The 18,435-nt window shown below is 53.4% G+C and overlaps 2 protein-coding genes across 9 annotated transcripts; both read right to left on the reverse strand.

Moving 5' to 3' along the window:
- Positions 1-31: 31 nt before the first annotated feature.
- Cdpf1 (cysteine-rich, DPF motif domain containing 1) lies at positions 32-5,896 on the reverse strand. 6 transcript variants are annotated; one of them, XM_013511381.1, is made up of 5 exons: positions 5,843-5,886; positions 5,056-5,153; positions 2,437-2,549; positions 1,631-1,742; positions 32-943 (listed from the first exon to the last, which is right to left on the reverse strand). In XM_013511381.1, the coding sequence occupies exons 3-5, from the start codon at positions 2,547-2,549 to the stop codon at positions 794-796; spliced, it is 375 nt and encodes a 124-aa protein (XP_013366835.1). In that variant the 5' UTR covers positions 5,056-5,153; positions 5,843-5,886; the 3' UTR covers positions 32-793. The 6 variants fall into 6 exon arrangements, with proteins under 6 accessions (XP_013366835.1, XP_013366838.1, XP_013366837.1 ...); XM_013511384.1 differs by lacking the exon at positions 5,056-5,153 and adding an exon at positions 5,293-5,703 and having other exon boundaries at positions 5,843-5,881; XM_013511383.1 differs by lacking the exon at positions 5,843-5,886 and adding an exon at positions 5,728-5,836.
- A 5,416-nt stretch (positions 5,897-11,312) lies between these two features.
- Positions 11,313-18,435, reverse strand: Pkdrej (polycystin (PKD) family receptor for egg jelly). 3 transcript variants are annotated; one of them, XM_005379506.1, is made up of 2 exons: positions 16,358-18,434; positions 11,313-14,422 (listed from the first exon to the last, which is right to left on the reverse strand). In XM_005379506.1, the coding sequence occupies exons 1-2, from the start codon at positions 18,365-18,367 to the stop codon at positions 12,038-12,040; spliced, it is 4,395 nt and encodes a 1,464-aa protein (XP_005379563.1). In that variant the 5' UTR covers positions 18,368-18,434; the 3' UTR covers positions 11,313-12,037. The 3 variants fall into 3 exon arrangements, with proteins under 3 accessions (XP_005379563.1, XP_005379560.1, XP_005379562.1); XM_005379505.1 differs by having other exon boundaries at positions 12,207-12,295; positions 12,600-18,435; XM_005379503.1 differs by having other exon boundaries at positions 11,313-18,435.

Raw genomic sequence — 18,435 nt, forward strand, 5'->3', positions numbered from 1 at the left:
GGCATTTATAAGTAAAACCCAAGGCACGCACTTGCAAGAAAAAGCTCTTTATCCATTTTCATCAGACAGGACAGTGACCGCGCCGTGATCGTGAAGTGCAACAGCAGCTCCTCAGCACACGCTGAGCAGACACACAGCTCCCTACAGACCCCACATTTGCCACTGTGCGGGGCCAGGGCCACAGGGACATTGGCCAGCTAGGGGGCTGCGCCCGAGAGGGGGAGGGGGATTGCAAGCTAAGGAGGCCCATGCACTCCGGACTGGGGGACACACAAGGGAGCTGGTCTAGCTGAGCTAGACCAGCCATGGGACTGTCATACCCACCATGGGGACATCCCCGCCCAGGCTGTCCGCAGGGAACCTCCCCACTCCCAGCCCACCCAAAGGGCCTGCGGGGACCTCAGGTCTCCCAAGTGCTGGGTGGAAGGATTGCTTCTCAGAACATTAGCCAGGTCTCTGAGTTCAAGATTAGCACAGTTAGCATTTCAAGGGCATGAAGCCTTCTGGGACCGCTGCTGTGGTCTCCCAAGGGTGTGACATGAGCCCCTCCCCACCCCTGCCAAGCTGACTGCTGGCACCAATTTCCTCGCAGGCCAACCCCACGGGCCTTGCCCTGTATCTGCACCTGCCCCACGCGCACCCATGGTGACCTCGGAGCATGGTTTACCCAGGAGGCACCCAGGCCACAGCTCTGCCCCTGGCCAGCCACGCCTGGGGCGCCCAGCCTGCTCAGCCACAGATCTGCTCCCAGGAACAGGCAGGCACCACAGCGGGCTCTGCGTGGGCCCTGAGCTCAGGTCCCGGGACAGGCCCGGCCCGAGGACCTCATGGAGGGAGGGGCCTTCCTCTTCTCCAGGTCCTGCCGGATCTCCGCAGGGAAGGCGCCAAGGTTCTCCCGGACGCAGGGCAGACAGAACCTCTTGGAGTAGAACAGACTGCACTCCTGGAAGAAGCAAGGGAGAATTCGCCCTGCGGCATCCTCCCGCCACCCACAGGGCCTGCCTACAATGTCCCGGAAGAGCCCCAGTGGGAACAGCTGACGGGACAGAGACTCTGGGCTGGCAAAACGATGACGGCTGTGCCGCAGGCTCCCCCAGAGCCAAGCCTCCCAGAGCGCTCCTGTTCGTGCGTCACAGCAGGGACCTCGGCCTGGGCCCCGGGGACCTGGGAGCAGCAGGGCCCCGAAGGCAGGGACAGCCCCGCTGCCCCCTCGTGGCCATTCACCAGCCCTGGAACTGTGAGCCCCACCCCCCAGCACACAGCGCCAAGCTCAGGATTCCAGCACTCCCAGCAACGGGGGTGGCCATGTGATAGCCCAGTCAGGGCTCTCACCAGCGGCTCTGTGTGCCACCTCCTGGTCACTCCCCTCTAAGGACGGGCACACATGTGCTCCCTTGTCCCTTCCTACGTATGGGCTGGGACATAAATGTGATGGTGGGAGCTGCGACTGCCGTGGTGTGTCTGAGCAGATGTGTGTTGCTGATGGCAAGGTGCCTGGCACTCTGATGCTCTAGGACCCGTGTCCTCTGTTCTATGGGCCCTGCCCCCCGAGGACCCGCACCCCTGCCCCCTGGAGCTGGGAAGGCCAGGACCCCACCCCCAGGGCAGCGGCCCAACCCCGCTTACCCACCGGGCCCACGCACACCAGCCTGCCGCACACACTGCACTGTGCACCGAGGACCAGGAACCTGTCCCTGTCCGGTGAGAAGGGGTCCTTCATGACGTAGCTCTCCTCCAGGAGGCTGCAGGGACAGGGCCACGGCTCAGTGGCAGACACGGCCTGACCCTGCAGGCCGCCAGGAGCTCAGATCAAATGGCAGGGGGGTTCATCCACAGGGACCCCCCTTCCCCTCCCCCGTGACCACGGCCGGAGCCGGCTCACGGAGCAGGCACAAGGCCATGAAGGGAGACTGGGTACCGTCCCCACCCTCACAGCCCTGGAGGCTGTGTGTCAGGACAAGGCCACAGGGACACCAGCCCACCCAGGCCAGAGGAAGCTGCCTGGGCCCCTGACACCGTGCCCCACGCGAGGACACCCTGGTCGGCCCTCCCCATGCGGCCCCTGATATGGACCAGCTGGCAGTGGAGAAGCAAGCCCAGGGCCACCCGCATATGGAAGTCAGTCCCCATGCCGGTTCCCACCAGCGCAGGGACGGTGAGCAAGACAGACATCCTGCCCAGCAAGTGCCACCAACGGGATGGCACCAAGGCGCACAGCCACCAGGGCTCTTCCTCTGGGCAGCGCCAGCCTGGCCTTAGGCAGCCCAGGAGCGCCGCCTGCAGGGAGTGGCGGGGCCTGAGTGGAGGGGTGTCCGTCACTGGGCAGGGCGGGGCCATGGGGGCGGGGCCTAGGTGGGCGGGGCCTGCAGCCCTGAGCCCCGCCCCGCCCTGCCTCCCTGGGTCACGCTTCTGGCGTCCAGAGCCCGGGCTACTCACACGACAGACTGGGTGTTGGGGGGCTTCTGCCCCACGTAGCTGTAGGGCGCCGTCAGGCCACAGAGCTGGCACTCGAACACTCCCAGGGGACGGCGCTCGGCCTCAGACGCCATCTGCACGATCAGAGACAGTATCACCTTCGGAAGCTAGGCCGCCCACCCCAAAGCTCCCCGCCCTGCGCTGCTGCGCACCCTCAGAACGCCAGGCCCTAGCGGGCGGGACTGCAGAGCGCGCGCTGGCCGTGGCCTGGACCTCAAGCTAGAGACGCCTAAGTCGTACAGCTTATTCTCTAACCCCCAAATTGAAATCAGTAACAGAACAACTGGGAAATCTCGCGATATTTGGAAATTTATAAACCGCTTCTAAAGAAACTGTAGTTCAAAGAAGAAATTAAAAAATAGATTGAACTAAATGGAAATAAAAATACGTAGAATGTAGTTTAAGCTGTACTTAGAGGGAAAGTCATAGCATTAAATGTTTACGTTAGAAAAGAATGTTTAAATCAAGTATCCAGATGTGGTGGTGCAGGCCTACTACAATCCCAACACTCTGGGAAACTGAGGCAGGAGGACCCAAGTTTGAGCCCATCCAGGACAATTTACCAAGACCCTGCCTCCGAATTTAAAAAAAAGTTCTGTTGTTTTAAGGGTTAGGGATATAGCTCAGTGCAAAGGCCCTAGGTTCAATCCCCAATACTGAAAAAAAATCACGTAAGTGATGATTTAAGAAATTAGCAAAAGTCAAAATATACCCACTATACGTAGAAAAAATATAATAAAAATAGAAAAATACAGACAAACAAAATAAAAACCAATAAAACCAAAGTGGCTTATTCCAAAAGTTCAGTCAAAGTGACCTTTAATTAGATTGACTGAGCTGGGGATATAGCTCAGCAGCACAAGTGCCTACCTGGCAAGTGAGATGTCCTGAGTTCGATTCCTGGTACCCCCCCTCAAAAAACAAATTAAAGTTGACTGAGAAAAACACAAAGATATGAATGACTAATCTCAGAGATAAGAATACCACTAAGACTAGAGACATTAAATGGATAATAAAGGAATGCTATGAACAATTTTCAACTGAAAATTTTTGGCCAATTAGATCAGAAGGACAGATTTCTTGACAAAAATACCAATTATTAAAAGTGCATGACGTGATGGCACACACCGGTAATCCCAGTTGTCAGAAGGCTGAGGCAGGAGGATCACTGTGTGAGTTTAAGGCCAGCCTGGGGTACAAACTGAGTTCAAGACCAGCTTGGACTAGATAGTAAGACCTTGTCTCAAAAAACAAACAAACAAATCAAAAGTAACTCAAGAAACAGGAAACCTGGATAACCCTACTATCTACTAAGAAAATTAAATTCATAATTAAAACTTCTCCCAGAAATGAAATAAAAGAACTTTTTAAAAAATGAGATGCCTGGATGGTTTGAATGGCAAATTCTTCCACGCACTTCAGCAGGAAGACTCCTATACAGACTTCTGGAAACTAAGGACCACCCCCGCAGGGTTAGGAAGTCAGGAGTCCACAGACACGGAACCCCCAGGGTTATCCGAGATGATGAACTAAGCGGGACTACCAGGGAACCCAAGACCCACACTCTCGTGGGCGTAAACACACAAATCCTAACAGACAGCGGCCAGCTGGATTCGGTCATACACCATACGTATGAGGACTCCTGTGAGAACGAACGGAGTGGTTCCGGGAACACAAGGCTGGTTTACCATTCGCCAAGCAATGACTACAATTCGTGCCAGAGACCAAATAAAGGGAGAAAACCACAGTCAGTGCAACAAATGCAGAGAAAGCCTGGCAAGCTATGTCCAGCCCTCCTGCATCACAGCAAAGTGGCTTTGTGACTGCTACACGTGGAACTCCCTGCTTTGGCATGCGAGCCCCACCTAACTCGGCACCCCATTCCCACCCAGGCCATGGTCCGGGGCCACTTCCTGTCCTGCAGAACCTGTACCCTCACCGCCTGGCTTTTGCCCTGCTGTCCCTTCTGTCCCTTCCACCCAAAGGCCTTTTCCTTATCCCAGGTCTCGGGTTTCCCCCTCCGGCTGCAGTCAAGACTTTTATCTCTGGTTTTGAATATATTTCTATGGGTTTTTTGTTTTGTTTTTTGAAGTTATTTGTTCTGATGATGTTTCTTTAGGCGAATTCCTTAATCTGTGATTGATATCGCTCATTACTTTTAGAAAATTTGACTACTTCTCCTGCCCCATTTTTATCTTTCTGCTGAGATTCCAACTGCAAATTGCTGCTGCGCTATGTGTGCATACTGGCCTTGAACTCACAGCAATCTCCTGCCTCAGCCTCCTTAGTACAAGCGTGCACCACCATGCCCAGCATTCGCTCTTTTCTTTGTTTCAGTTTGGGTGATTTCTATCAACCTGTGTTCACTGATTTTTTTTTTTTCCTTAGCTACGGCAGATCAGCCCATGTGCCTTTTTTTGAGACAGGGTCTCGCTATGCAGTTCAGGCAGGCCTGAAACTATGTAGCCCGGGCTGGCCTTGAACTCAGAATGACCCTCCTTCTTTCCCTGTAGCGCCCATCGCACACTGAAGTTAGGGTGGGCACGAAGTCTCCTGTTCCCTGGGGTTCTGCGACCTCACCTTCCTTTGGTGCTCAATCTATCGGCCCGGTTGGCACCGCCCTATGCCCTCTGTTGGGTCTCAGATGTCCAGGAAGTGGTCCCCGTGACTGGCACTGCCTGGTGGGGTCAAGAAAAGTTAACCCATGGGCCATCGAGCTTTGGCTCTCCCCGCACGGTTTCTACTCGTCTTTAGCAGTTGTCATTCTACACAACAGCATCACCCAGCCCCTGCTGAGCCGGGTCCCCTGCTCCGGACCTGGCAGAATGCTGTACGACCAGCAGTAGCATGAGCTGTGGAATTAGGCAGCCGAGATGCAAGTCTCCGAGGCACGGGTTCCCAGCGGCTGTTTCCCTCGGTACTGGGAACTGAACCCAGGGTCTTCCCAACAAGTTACATCCGCAGCCCGTTTTTTATTTTTTTATTTCGAGACAGCATGTGGCTAAGTGGGTAAACTGCCGCGGTTGGGCTTGAATGTGCGATCCTCCCGCCTCGGCCTCCTGGGGTGATGCGATTACAGGCTGCTCCCAAACGACCTTTAGAAAGTGAGCGTTCTAGCTGGGGTTGTGCGGTCCGGATCTTAACTGGAGGGCGCGGTGCGCGCTGCAGGCCACAGAGCGGGACAATCCCGGGACAACCCCTCCGGCCGTCTCTCGCCCGCACAGCTCCCTGCGCGGAGGGTCTCGGGGTCACCGGGGTTCCGGAGAACAGGCGACACCCCAGGGATGGGACCCCCAGCCAGCCAGCCCTTCGGCCTTGCCTCCCGAAAGTCGGTCAGAGTCTGAAGCTAACCCCCGCGAGCACTCACCGCCTCCGCGCGGCCCCGCGGCCCGCAGCGCGTGCGCGGCCCCGCCCAGGCCCCGCCCAGGCCCCTCCGCGCGTGCGGGGGCGGGACTTCCGGCGCCTTCCGCTTATGCCGCGTCCTTCCGGTTGCCGCGCTGTGTGATCTTCCAGGCTGAGATCGTTCTCGAGCTGAGCGTCCGGGCCAAGAGCTTCGCCTCCGGCAGCCCCGGGCGCTGGATTCCTCCTGGGCTTTCCACCGCGCTCCGCAGAGCCGGAGTCGCTGGCGCAGGGCCTGCGGGTGGCGGGGTGGCGCCGGGACGAGGATGCGATGTTAGCGCGCGCTGCCGTCTCCTGCATGGCGGCGTCCATTGGTGCAGAGCGCCCCAGCCCCCTGCCACCTGTGCCCAGCTGTGCGGCCTCAGGACGTGGCGGCGCTCCCCAAGACGCGGGGTGGCCTGCGGCGCCCCTGCTGGTGTGCGCCTGCCCTCTTCACCCTGCCGGGCTTCTCCCGCCTGCGCAGCAGCCGCGCCAGCTGCGCCTGTTTCCCCTGCGCCTGGGGACTCGGATCTGCTCCTACCCCAGAGTGCCCGGCCCCCCTTGCGCCTTCCGTGGGCGAGGGTCCCAGGCTCTGAGCCCCGTGGGCCGGGCCTGTGGGCTGCACGCCCAGCGGCCCCAGCCGCTCTTCCCTAACGCAGGCTCTTCCCTCCGGCCCGGGGAAGATGGTGCGTGCTGTCTTTTCCCCGGGGAGGTAAGGGTTTAGCTCTGTGAGAGAGGTCGCCTGCCGCAGAGCTGCAGCCCGCAGTCTTCTCCAGCGCTCCTCCCACCCGCCTTGGACGTTTTCCTCTCGTAGCGGGGTCCTCCGTTCCCAGGCCCGGGAGGGATGTGCGCTGTCCCTTATAGACCAGAGTTCACCCTTAAGTTGATAAACCACATTTAAAGGAATGTTGCTCAGTTGCGTTAGATTGTGGGCTGGGACTTACACCTTTGGGCACCTGGGAGGTAAGATAGACAATTTAGTGATACCAGAGCTAGCACCACTCTTAGACCTAGGCAGAAATTAGCCAGCAGTGTAGATACGACTTCAGCTGTGCGGCAATGACATTCTTTACTTCTGTTCAGAGATTATATATTAAATTCAAAGTTTACGTTTTAGTTCTGTTTTCTGGTTCTGCCCCAAGGTGGAATATTTTGATGAAGCATTTTAGATTTGACATAGAACCACTCAGATACGTGATAGTAATGCCAGGAAGGCTAAAACAGATTTTAGATAAATTATCCATGTGCTATAAGAGCTACATGATATAATACTGAAAGAAAAAATCATGGCCTATGGTGGAACAAAAGTTACATTTAAAAACCGAGATGTCAGCCGGGTGTGGTGGCGCATGCCTGTAATCCCAGCACTCGGGAGGATCGCTGTGAGTTCGAGGCCACCCTGGGCTAGAAAGTGAGCTCAAGGCCGGCCTGAACTGCACAGGGAGACCCTGTCTCAAAAAGACAAAAAAAAAAAAACAAAACCCAAGATGCCCACGTTTACTAGAAAAAGTTTATGAAAAACCGAATTCCAAAAGGACTGAAAATACTTCCTAAAATCTTAGACAAGGGTTTGTCAAAATAAACTACATGTGACATAGCACTAAAGTGATGTCAGGGTACAATCGCTTGTTAGAGCTTAGTTCTAGAATGTCCACAAAAGGCTCGTGTGTTAAATAAAGGCTTCGTCCCTGGTGTTGTGTGTTCAGAGACAGGGCTTGGGGGAAGTGACTGAGCAGAAGCGCTCTGGTTTCGTCAGTGGATTAACCCGCAGGTAGATCCATAATTGGATGGGCTATCAGGATGTGATGTAATCTCAGATGGGAGGTGTCCGTGGGGCATGGCCTGGAAGGTGAGGGTGTACCTTGTCCCTGCTCCATTCTACCCGTCTCCCTCCCTCTGCCACAAAGTGAGCCTCAAGCCGTGGGCTGAGACCTCGGAAGCTGTCTCAGCCTACCATTGAGCCACAAAACACATTTTCCCCTTCAGGCTGTTTCTCTCAGATGTCTTTTCACAGCAGTGATAAACTGCCAAACGTGGTAGTGATGTTAGAACCAAGATCAGAAACACTTGCTGGTATCTGAAGATTTGTGTGTGAATAATCCTGGAACTAATTTCTGTGAGATTATTTTCTGCCTGTCAGAGGTCAAGGTGTAATCTGTGTTGAAAGACTTGAACAAAATGAGGAGCAATCTACTGCAATTTTCAAGTTTTAAAAAGTATCCCCCAAAAAAACTCAGTATTGACAAATGTGAAGAAAAAGGTAAACACTAACATAAGAAAGTGCTAATAGCAAAATGCTGTCATGATAACATGAGAAATATGTTGTAATATTTTCTGCAGTCCTGGTAATCTTTCATAGATACCTTCTTATCGGTGTTTAAATGTGATATTGAAGTTCATGGTTCAATTCTCAGTCTGAAGCTGATGAAGTCATTGCTGATTGCTAAATGTGGGAGCGTGCCCAGGTGCACCACCCAGAGAGTGCATGTGTCTGGGCCTCACCTGCTAGTGGTCTTCACCCCCTATGAGGCTGGCGCCACACACAGCCGGAGCTTAAACCCTGCAGCCTATGGTTCAGTGGCTGAGGGCTTCTCACTGGGATGCAGCTGGCCGCTGTCAGTGAAGAGCAATCGTTTGGGCCCACATTTCCACCTTCTCAGTCTGCTCAGATACCAGGTGGCTGAGAGAGGTCCAAGGAATGTGAGCTCCGGGAAGGACAGTCGGCCACCAGGGACCGGGCCACCCCCTATGACACTGCCAGGGGAGTAAGAACATGCAGAGCTGCCCCCCCGACACTCGCTGTGTTGGCCTTGGGTGAGTCGTCCATCTTGTCTTCACTGGAGGGATTGCTCCTGAGGCTGAAATTCCTTTAAGCCTCACAGAAGAAGTTTCACATTTAATTCTGATAAAACGTAAAGTGTCATCTACATAAACGAATATGCTTCTGAGTGAATATATGACAGCTGTTAGCCCTTATTGCGCTCAAACAATGAACCACGTTTTTCTCAATTCTAAATAACCCACCACAGGCCAGGGATATAGCTCAGTGGCACAAGCACCTGCCTGGCAAGCACAAGGTCCTGAGTTCGATTCCCGGTACCATAAATAAATAATCCACCACATCATAAACAACTGTAATGGTTGATACATTGTGTCAACTTGAGAATTGAGTTTAGAAGTTGGTTCACAGGTTGTGGGTTACTGTTATCGAGAATTGAGTTTAGAGATTTACTAAATGACTCAGCAGAGGGCCAGGGTCCTCACTTCCTAATCCTGAGCTTGTGGAAGAGGAAGGCAAGGAGATGGTGTGGGCAGATGGCCGGCATACAATATAAGGGGGAAAAGAGGCTTGCTCTCCCCTCCCTTTTGCTCTTGTTGCTTTTGCTGTCTTCTGCCACCTTGGACAGTTGCCCCTGTGCCAGGCCTCCCTGCCTTGGATTATGGGCTGAAACCTTCACAGATGAGAAAAAAGTAACCTACACAAAATTTTTTGCCAGAGAAGTGGGGTTGTTGCTGTGACTGTACCTGACCATGTGGTTCAAGAGCCTTTGGGAGTGGCTTGTGGGAAGAGATTAGAAAGGTTTGGAGATGTCACCTGAAAGGGTAGAGCTGGAAAGCCTTAAGCTGTTCTGTATGGGAGATTCTGGTCAGAGCTCAGAAGACCAGAAATTTCAAGGCACTCTAATGGTGAGGTGGTGGCATGGCTGCCGGTGGTAGCTTTTAGCCAGATCTGTATTGAGAATCAAGAGCAGAGAGCCCAGCAGGATGATTTAAAATGTGAGTTTGGCCAGAAAGGACACTCCAGTACAAAGACAGAGTTGAGGAGATCTCGATTGCTCGGAAGGAACAGGAGAATATAAAAGATAACCTGAGGGCATCAAAAGAAGCCGCAAGTCTCCGCCCTTTGCAGCCTCAAAACTGCAAAAGTGAAAGACTGCTTTGAGGAGAAAGCCATAGAGCACCATATTCCAGAATGGCAGCAGCATGGAAATTTGTTCCTCAAAATTGAATTCACAATGCCCAGTGACTGAGGCACTCAACCCCTACAGGCACGAGAGAGGAAAGCCTGGCAACTGCTCCAGCTGGCAGCAGACCTTGGCATCATCCACATGGTGCTAGCTTTAGGTGCATGCAGAATGCCAGAATTATGGGCTTAAAACAGCTTCCACCTCGATTTCAGAAGGCATGGAAGGCCAGGCAGTGTGCCCCTGAGAGGGAAGTGTGTGAAGCTGTGAGTGTGAAGCCAAAGGTGCAGTGGAGATGCCAGAAGTTTGGGAAAGCCAGGAATGTGGATTTTCTGAGGAAAGCTGCAAGGAGGGAGCAAAGCGGGTCTAAGAGAGAAGCCGTGAACACTACAACCACTAGAAGTGCGATGGGGTGAAATCACGCAAGCCTTTTGGAATTTACAACTTGCCACAGATTGCCTCAGATACTTGTCCTGCTGGATTGTGGACTTGTTTTGGCCCCAGCCCTTTGTATCCCCGTTTGTAACTTTTGTATTGAAAATATTCAGCTTGTACCATTGGATATTGGAAGTGTTTAACTTTGTTTTCATTTTAGTACAGGGGTTTGCGCTAAGAGTTTGCCTAACATCTCAGAGGAGACAGGACGTGGACTTTTCAGCAGTACTGAACTATTAGGACTTTGGCAACTCTCGTAGATGAGCTAAATGCCCTTTGCATAAAGGGATGTGCATGAATCTTTTGGGGGCCAAGGGCAAAATGTTATGGTCCTAATGTAATATAATGTTCATAAACCTAATACTGGCTCTTAAAGACTGTTAAACCTGTGTTAAAATGTTCAACAAAAGTTAAAATGTTCTGAAACCTCCACAAACTATGAGCTGAATAAACTTTTCCTTCCTTAATGATAAGAATAAGAAAAAAAAAAAAAATAAGCATGTCTTTGTATTGGGAAACCAGTTTAAAGAAATGTGTCCAGGGCCTGGGGATTTAGCTCAGCAGCACAGTGCCTCCCTGGCAAGCGCAAGGTCGTGAGTTCGATTCCCGGTACCAGGAAAAAAAAAAAAAGAAGAAATATGTCCGTTGCCAAGTTGACAAAGGGTGGATTATAATGGTTGATACATTGTGTCAACTTGGATAAGTTTAGAAGCTTATCTAAGTGACTCAGCAGGGGACCAGGGTCCTTACTTCCTAATCCTGAGCTTGTGGAAGAGGAAGGCAAGGAGATGGTATGGGCAGATGGCCGGCATACAACATAAGGGGAAAAACAAGCTTGCTCTCCCCTCCCCTTTTTGCTCTTGTTGCTTTTGCTGTCTTCTGCCACCTTGAGCTGTTGCCCCTGTGCCAGGCCTCCCTGCCTTGGAGCCAGCTGATTATGAACTGAAACCTCCATAAACTATGAGCTGAATAAACTTTTCCTTCCTTCATTCTGGGTGTCAGGTATTTTGTCTCAGCAAATGAGAAAAGAGTAACCAACACAACAACCAAATGCCCAAATCCTGGATGCATACGTGGCTATATTCAGCATGTACAACATGCACTATATTTCAGTGAGAACCCATCCACGCCTCTTCCTTCATAAAGGCAGGTCTCTTACTCAGAAACATTACAACAGTTTACTTGAACTGCAGGAGCCTCAAAGAATAGTGGGAAGTTCAGACTTCTGACCCCTGCATTCCAATGCCCCCGTCCCTGCATTCCCAAGCTCAAGAGCAAGTCCTGGCGCTCCCCACAGGGTTCCCTGGCGCTCCCCACAGGGTTCCCTGGCACTGGCCCACCAGGCATGGGGGAGGGGAGGCTCCTCAGCCCTGGCTCAAAAAGGGGAGGGGTGTTCAGGAAGGCTGAGGCCATTGGCTAAACCAGAGACTGCTCTGCCTGGACAAGTCCAAATGGGACCTGGTTAGCTCCTCCCCTCAGAACCAGCCATTCCAACCCCTCTACACTGCTGCAGGCTGCTAAGGAGTGAGTGCAGCCGCTGAACCAGGAGTCACCCATCCCCAGCTAGAAGGAAGTCAGTCCAGGAACCCCACACTGTGACCCTCCCCTCTCCCTGAGCACTCCGTGCCTGCTTCCTGCGCTCAGGAGCAGAGCCAGAGTGGGGGTGCTTCCCACATGAGAGTGCGCCGTGTAGGAGGCATGACTGAGCCACAGACCATTCCTGAACCCCCATACAGTGTGCGTTCGGGGAGGCTCTGGCGTGTGGTTCTTGAAGTCACCACTGATCAAACAACAAGGTAAACCATTTTCTTCCCATTAATGTTTCGGGTCTTCAGCCCCAGGTGCCGGCAGCTATTCTTCTCTGGCTGCCCGTACAGCATGTCGATGAAGAACTCAGACTCATCTCTGGCCCTAGGGTCGAGGGTCAGAAAGCTAAAGACCCTTCTTAGCTTGTGATACAGGTAAGACATGACTTCCACCTCATCCGACGGTTCTTCGTACACGGGCTGCTTCATGTCCTCGTACGCAGACAAGATCATGGCCTGAAACAAGTTGATCAAGAGGCAGACCATCACCAGCAGGAAAGAGGAGAGGAACAGGCCCCCAAGAGCCCTGTTACTGGAAAAGTCAGTGTTCTGAAAAGCTAAGACGCAGTAGGAGAATATTGTCTGAGTGGTGTGAATCAAGTTACTGTAGTTCCACTCATGTTGGCCGAATACCAGGTAACCAAAGACCATGTACACAAAGAAGTACACGGACACCACAACGGCCATGTGACAGATGCCAGGAAGGGCAGCCTGGATGACCCTCTGGGCCAGACGCACATCATAGAAGAATCTGGAATACCTGAGGGTCTTCAAGATGGTCAGAAATAACAGAAAAGCCAGAATTATCCTCATGGTGTGATCTACTTGGGAAACTGCGTGGAAAGGAATGAAGTCATGTGGACTGGACAAGTAAAACTGGATCATGCCAGCAGCCAAGAAATACTTCCTGAAGAAGAGCGTGACCAACACAGTAAATATACATTTTAAAGCGAAGTTGAGCAGGTTGTACACGCTTTTCATGTAAGAGGCTCGCTCTTGCGTGATGACGTAGCCCTCGTCGACAACGTAGGCTAAGAAGAAAATGAGAATGGCCACATACAGGTAGATTTCTGCCCATGATTCGCTGTGGAGCTCAGCAAGGGAGAAGGCGTGTGTGGAGATGCTGGCATTGACAACTCCTAGCTGAGACACCTCAAATATGACGGAAATGCTGCAGAACAGACTGACATCCGGATTGAAGGTGGTTAGTTCCACAATCACAGCCCATGTCTTCTCATCAAGCCAACTGCTTTCTTGCAGCTCTCTGAGCCTCAGTGTGGAATTAAGCTGCTGCTGTTCTGGGAAAAAATAGAATACATACCCTCCGGATCCATAGGTCTCTAACAGTCCATAGGAATAATACACCCATGTCTTTCCCTGAGGTTTGTAAGTGAACCCATCAGTGTTCCTGTCCATAGCCTGCTTATTGACTTCACTCCAGAACCTAGAGTAGTTTCTCGTGTCCTCCGGGTCAGCGCCATACTTGGGATGACAGTGAATTTCTCCCGCCATGCTGTTCTGCATGAAACGTTTAGCAAGTGGACACGTTTTTCCAGTAGGTTTTGCTCTCACTTGTCTCATGCGTGGAAGCCCCAAGATCTTGGAGGAGCTGTCGGGAAGGAAGGTCGGGTTCTGGTCGTTGTGGAACAGAGGCAGGAGCACGAGGTTGAGCCACTTGTAGATGTCCTCTAGCTTTGTCACGGCAGCAAGGTCAGTGGAGAAGCGGTCGAGGATGAACTTGTTGTAGTAGAAGCTGTCAGTGTGGCGCAGCAGGATGATGAAGAGGAACAGAAGGGCCAGGAAGATGCAGTGGGTCACGATGTAGCTCACGAACAACACAGCTCTTCTCCTGATCCTCTTCCTCCTTCTGAATATCCTGACTTCATCTTCCGTGAGAGGCTGGTACATCCTCGAGCCGCGCAGGTGGGCGATGTGCTCCTGGAGCTTCTGCACTTCATCTGGACTCATCCTCATCCCCTGCAGCCTGATCTCCATATACTGATGCTTAGTGGACCACGCCAGGTCTTTACAGTACTTGGGCTTATTTGTCCTGATGCCTGACTCAAGTATAATCTTCAGCGGCTGCACCAGAAAAACTGACTCACAGAATGAGCAAAATGATGCAAAGAGCCATTCTACTGACTTGTCATAGCTGTAAGTCAGGCCGTAAAATAAGATAAAGAACGAGGATACGGTACACGTGGTGAGCACAAAGAACCATGCTATGTAAACAGACCACTGAGGCAGGGTGAGCCAGGGCTGGGTCTGACGGCGTTCAGGATCCTGTTGGGAGGAGGGCACTCCAGAAGGGACATCTTGAGTGTCTTCTGCGTTTCTGTTATGGACATTTGTATTGGTCTCTGCTTTCTCAGGCTGGTGCGCTGCCTCAGTGGCCACCTGGACAGAAGCCTTTGGCCGCCCGGGGGAAACCTTAAAAGTGGGCTCTGAGTCTTCACTGGTGCCCCCCTTGGCGGCTTCACACGCATACCACTTGCACAAGCGCTCCTCCCAGCATCCACTGTCTTCCAATGTCAGAGGTTGCTTTTGAGGAACCACCTCATCTAGATCCACTTGGGGTTTTTTCTGGGAATGGGAGAAGAAAAAAGTTATTAACACTTGCACCGGGATGGTGATTAAGACACTTTCAACTGCTATCATCATTGCTCTGACGTAGCGCCCGTCTCTTGACGCAACCTGCTCGTGCCTGTGCAGATTGAAGAACACACTATTACAAAAAAGAGAGCTTAGCAATGTTGCTAAGCAACAGGACAACCTTTGGAGTCTACTGAATGGCTTGGCGACAAAACCAGTGAAAACCGAGAACCACACATGGTGTGTCCTGAGCTTATAAGTCAGATCAATGAGGAAGAAGTCTTTCCTTTTCACAGGATCATCTGGACCCAAAACATGAAATGTTCTGTTCAAAGTGGTGTCAATAGAAAGCCACTTGCGGCACATGAACAGCCAAATGCGGCCGCTAAACAGATTCTCCACCTTGATTCGGCTCAAATACCAGCTAGGCGCCTTGCCCTCATTGCTGTGCCACACTCGAATGGAACGGATGTCCCCCAAGTCCCTTTTTGTCGTCAGAAGAAAAGTGCTGATGCTTCCTCGGAAGAGAGTTCCAAAGTGTGGGTGGCTTAACCAATGCACGTCGCTGGTGCCCTCTGTGCCCCTAAGCTGGACAAAGACGTTGGCCGTGGTTCCAGCCCCACAGCGACTTCCTGTAAAGACAGTGACCAGGTAGCACACGCTATCATAGGGATCGTTATCAGGCAGGACAACCACACAGTCCCGAACAAGTTGGTCGATCTCATTCCTGCGCAAGGCCCAGGAAGCCAGAACTGTGTAGATGAGCATAATGAAAAGCACAGCGAGGAGGGTCACAGGGTTGTGCTGACGGGCCGGTGTGACCGTCCACCGTAGATCCACAGGGTTAGGGACGGAGGTCACCTTGGCCATCACATAGTGCATAGGCAGGGGAACACGAGTCGGATTCCTCAGCTGCCGCCCGGGCCTCCCTCCGTCCCTGCAGGTACAGTGCACTTTGTCCCAGGTGGTCTTCTCGCCCAGCATGCAAGCGTCTTCTCTCCACTCGCTCTGGCTCCTGTACATGTCCAAGCAGCGGGCGCTGAAGACAGAAATTCTCACTAGCTTGTCAGTGGGCTCCAGGACAAAGCTCGGGGCCTGCAGGACCACAGATATGTTGTACTTGGGCGACTGGCTGTGCCAAGCCATGACCTGCAGCAGGGACAGGGGCAGGCAGACCACTCGAGCCACCCTGACTGCACAGGCCGGGTCAAACAGGCCACTCTGGGTGACAAGTGGAGGCATGTCATGGGGCACCAAGAAGGTGGCCACCAGGTGGGTGGGGGTGACATGACGGCCCACATATACCAACACTGTCAACAGCACAGTCACTTCTGTCACGATGTGGACCAGCACCTCCCTAACTCCTCTGCTGTCCACCTCCAAGCTAAACCCCCCTGTTGTCATCTTCGAGGAGCCAGCGACCTCACGGTCAGGTCCCACTGTGAGATTAAAAGTCGCACGGGTCAGGTTTTTTCTGGTGAGGTATACTTCCACCGTGTCAGGCATGATCTCTACCACAGTCCCGTTATCCGTGGCCCCCGTCATCCTGAACCCGTCCACCTCCGTCGAAATGCTTTCTGGGTAACTTAACCAAGGAAACGGCTCATGTGTGAACTCACAGACCACCACAGAAACTGGAGCATTTGCAGCCAGACTAGGAACCCTGCTTGCATTTAGTATGGCATGGAACCAGTTTTGGCCGTGTTTGTCTTTTCTGAAGGCCTGGGCAACATCCCACTTTGCAACTTTCTCCACATACATGTTAAGGCCGGGAGCCCGTAGCACGGTGGCTTCACTCCCTGGCACTTTATGAGCCAATATCGTGTCTGACAGAGATTCCACTACATAGGAAGGATCTTCAACCGCTTCATGAGGAGTAGCCCGTTTAAGTAGATTAGACAAACTCATTAATATTCCAGCGCTCACCATTTCTATTTGTTCGGAGCTGAAGTGCTTGTCTTCCCGGTGATACATTTGCAGGGCTTGATTTGCTTGCCATAGTCTCACTGTGGCACGTTTCTGAGCAACTTGGGTGACTTCAGAGGGTTCCTGGGTTAATGTGGCAATAGCCATCACCACCTGGCCCACTTCCTCCAGAGTCCTTAGGGGAAGCGCGAAGGACTGATTGATCAGATGCTCCCGGAGGTGGGCTTTGCCATCGCTGAGAGTTTGCTCAGTTTTCATGCTACCCAATACGGAAGCTACCACATTCATTAAGCAACTTGCAAGTAACCAGTGCTGTCCAGCAAGCGAGGTAGACAGAAGTGACATTGGTCCCGTGGTGACATTGAGGAGCTGCTGCCACACGGTCCTGGCGGAGCTGATGTCTGTAGGAGGCCACACGGGGACGGAGAGAGTGACCCGGGAAAAAGCTCCCAGGGAGTCGTAAACCTGAGCAGAGATCTTCAAGGCATAATGATGTGCAGAGGACCCAACAGGGAGAAAGGAGGGGGGTGTTGTGGCCCGTGTCCCCCAATACAGGATGGTCCCCAGCGTGTTCTCTTTCACCAAAGCCATGTCACCAGCACTGCCCAAATCAGAAGCTGTTATTTTATATGTAAGAGGGTGGTGCTTATCCTCAAAATGACTGCATTTCACAACAAACTTAGTAAACATTGCGATTCCTTCCCCTGGATGCACTTGGCACGCCCCGACTTGAGGGCCGCGGTTGATGATAAAGGAATGTCTGAATTCCAAGGTCACACCGCTCCAACCCCTCAGATACACAGAAACCCAAAACTGCGCTTCCAGAAAACTCTGGAAGGCAAAGGCTTTCACAGATAGATAAGCACTGTTCCTCCCTGTTATGGTTTGCCGGGTCCAGTCAAATGCCACCTCCTTACCCGACGCAGAAAAGATGGACCAGCTGTAGACATCCCGCCGGCCACAACTTGTGCAGTTCAGAAACAAGAAAAACCTGCGAGATACAGCTAACATTCGATCACAGTTTTCAATACATGAAAGGAGTGCTATGGGTGTTGGTCCTCGCAGCACATGGACCCTTTTGTCAGAAAACACTGCTTTGTGACCCTTCTGTGTCACCATTCTGAAATAGTACACACGGTCCCCTCTAAGCGTCTCTGGTGAAAGTCTCAGTACGCGGCCAGAGGCCCATGGCCAGTGCAGACTGACTTGATCTGGGTGACAGACTTCCTGGTCTGTCCCTGTTACTTGATCGCCAGCGAAGTTTCCTGCATTGGTGGTACAGTACCAGGAGAAACGGAGTCCCTCTACTGGGGCGTCTGCATCTGGGTCCGAGGACATGGCTCCATTCAGAATCAGCTCATCTGAGAAATTAACTGTGAGGCCGGCATCTCTAAGGGGAGCCCTCCGGGGGCTCCTAACAGGTCCCGTGGAGATGGAATCTGAGTCTCTCCCCGGCAAAGCTTTGGCACCCGGGGTGCTGAGGGCCACTGTGACATTAAACACGCTCAGGTTCGGAGGCAGAGAAGCCCCGGGGACGTGCAGGGTGGGCAGGCGCGCCCAGGCTTGCAGCTGCGGAGCGCGCCGTGGGAGGACGCTGTTCCCGAGGGGTGCTTCTGCCTTCCTGCGCCGCAGCGCCGGGCCCTGCGCCCTGCCGCGGACGATCTTCACCTGCTGGAAGCGACAGAGGCCCACTGCGGCTCTGCCGTCGGAGCGGGTGGCCGGGCGCCCCGGGGGACTCCCGCTGGCGTTGGGGCGCGGCGCAGACTGGGCCGGGCGGGGCGGGGCCGCGCGACACCCGGACTCGCCGCGGTCCCTCGGGAGGACGTTATCCTCGGGGGCCACGCGGGGCCGCAGGCCTGGACGAGCTGGGCGGAAGCGCAGCCGGAGCCCCGGGGTGCCTCCAGGGGCCCCCGATGGCCAGGCCGGCGCCCCGCGAGAGGTGGAGGCCGAAGGGAAGCAGCCCAGACCCAGGCCCAGGCCCAGGAGGAGCAGCGTGGGCCCAGGTCGCATGGCGCCGCCCGGGAGGCAGAGGCCTAGCGCGCGGGACCCAACGGCGGGGCGTGGCTCGGGCGCGAGGG

This window comes from Chinchilla lanigera, unplaced genomic scaffold (assembly GCF_000276665.1).
Source record: "Chinchilla lanigera isolate Chin_1 unplaced genomic scaffold, ChiLan1.0 scaffold00012, whole genome shotgun sequence".
Classification (NCBI taxonomy): domain Eukaryota; kingdom Metazoa; phylum Chordata; class Mammalia; order Rodentia; family Chinchillidae; genus Chinchilla; species Chinchilla lanigera.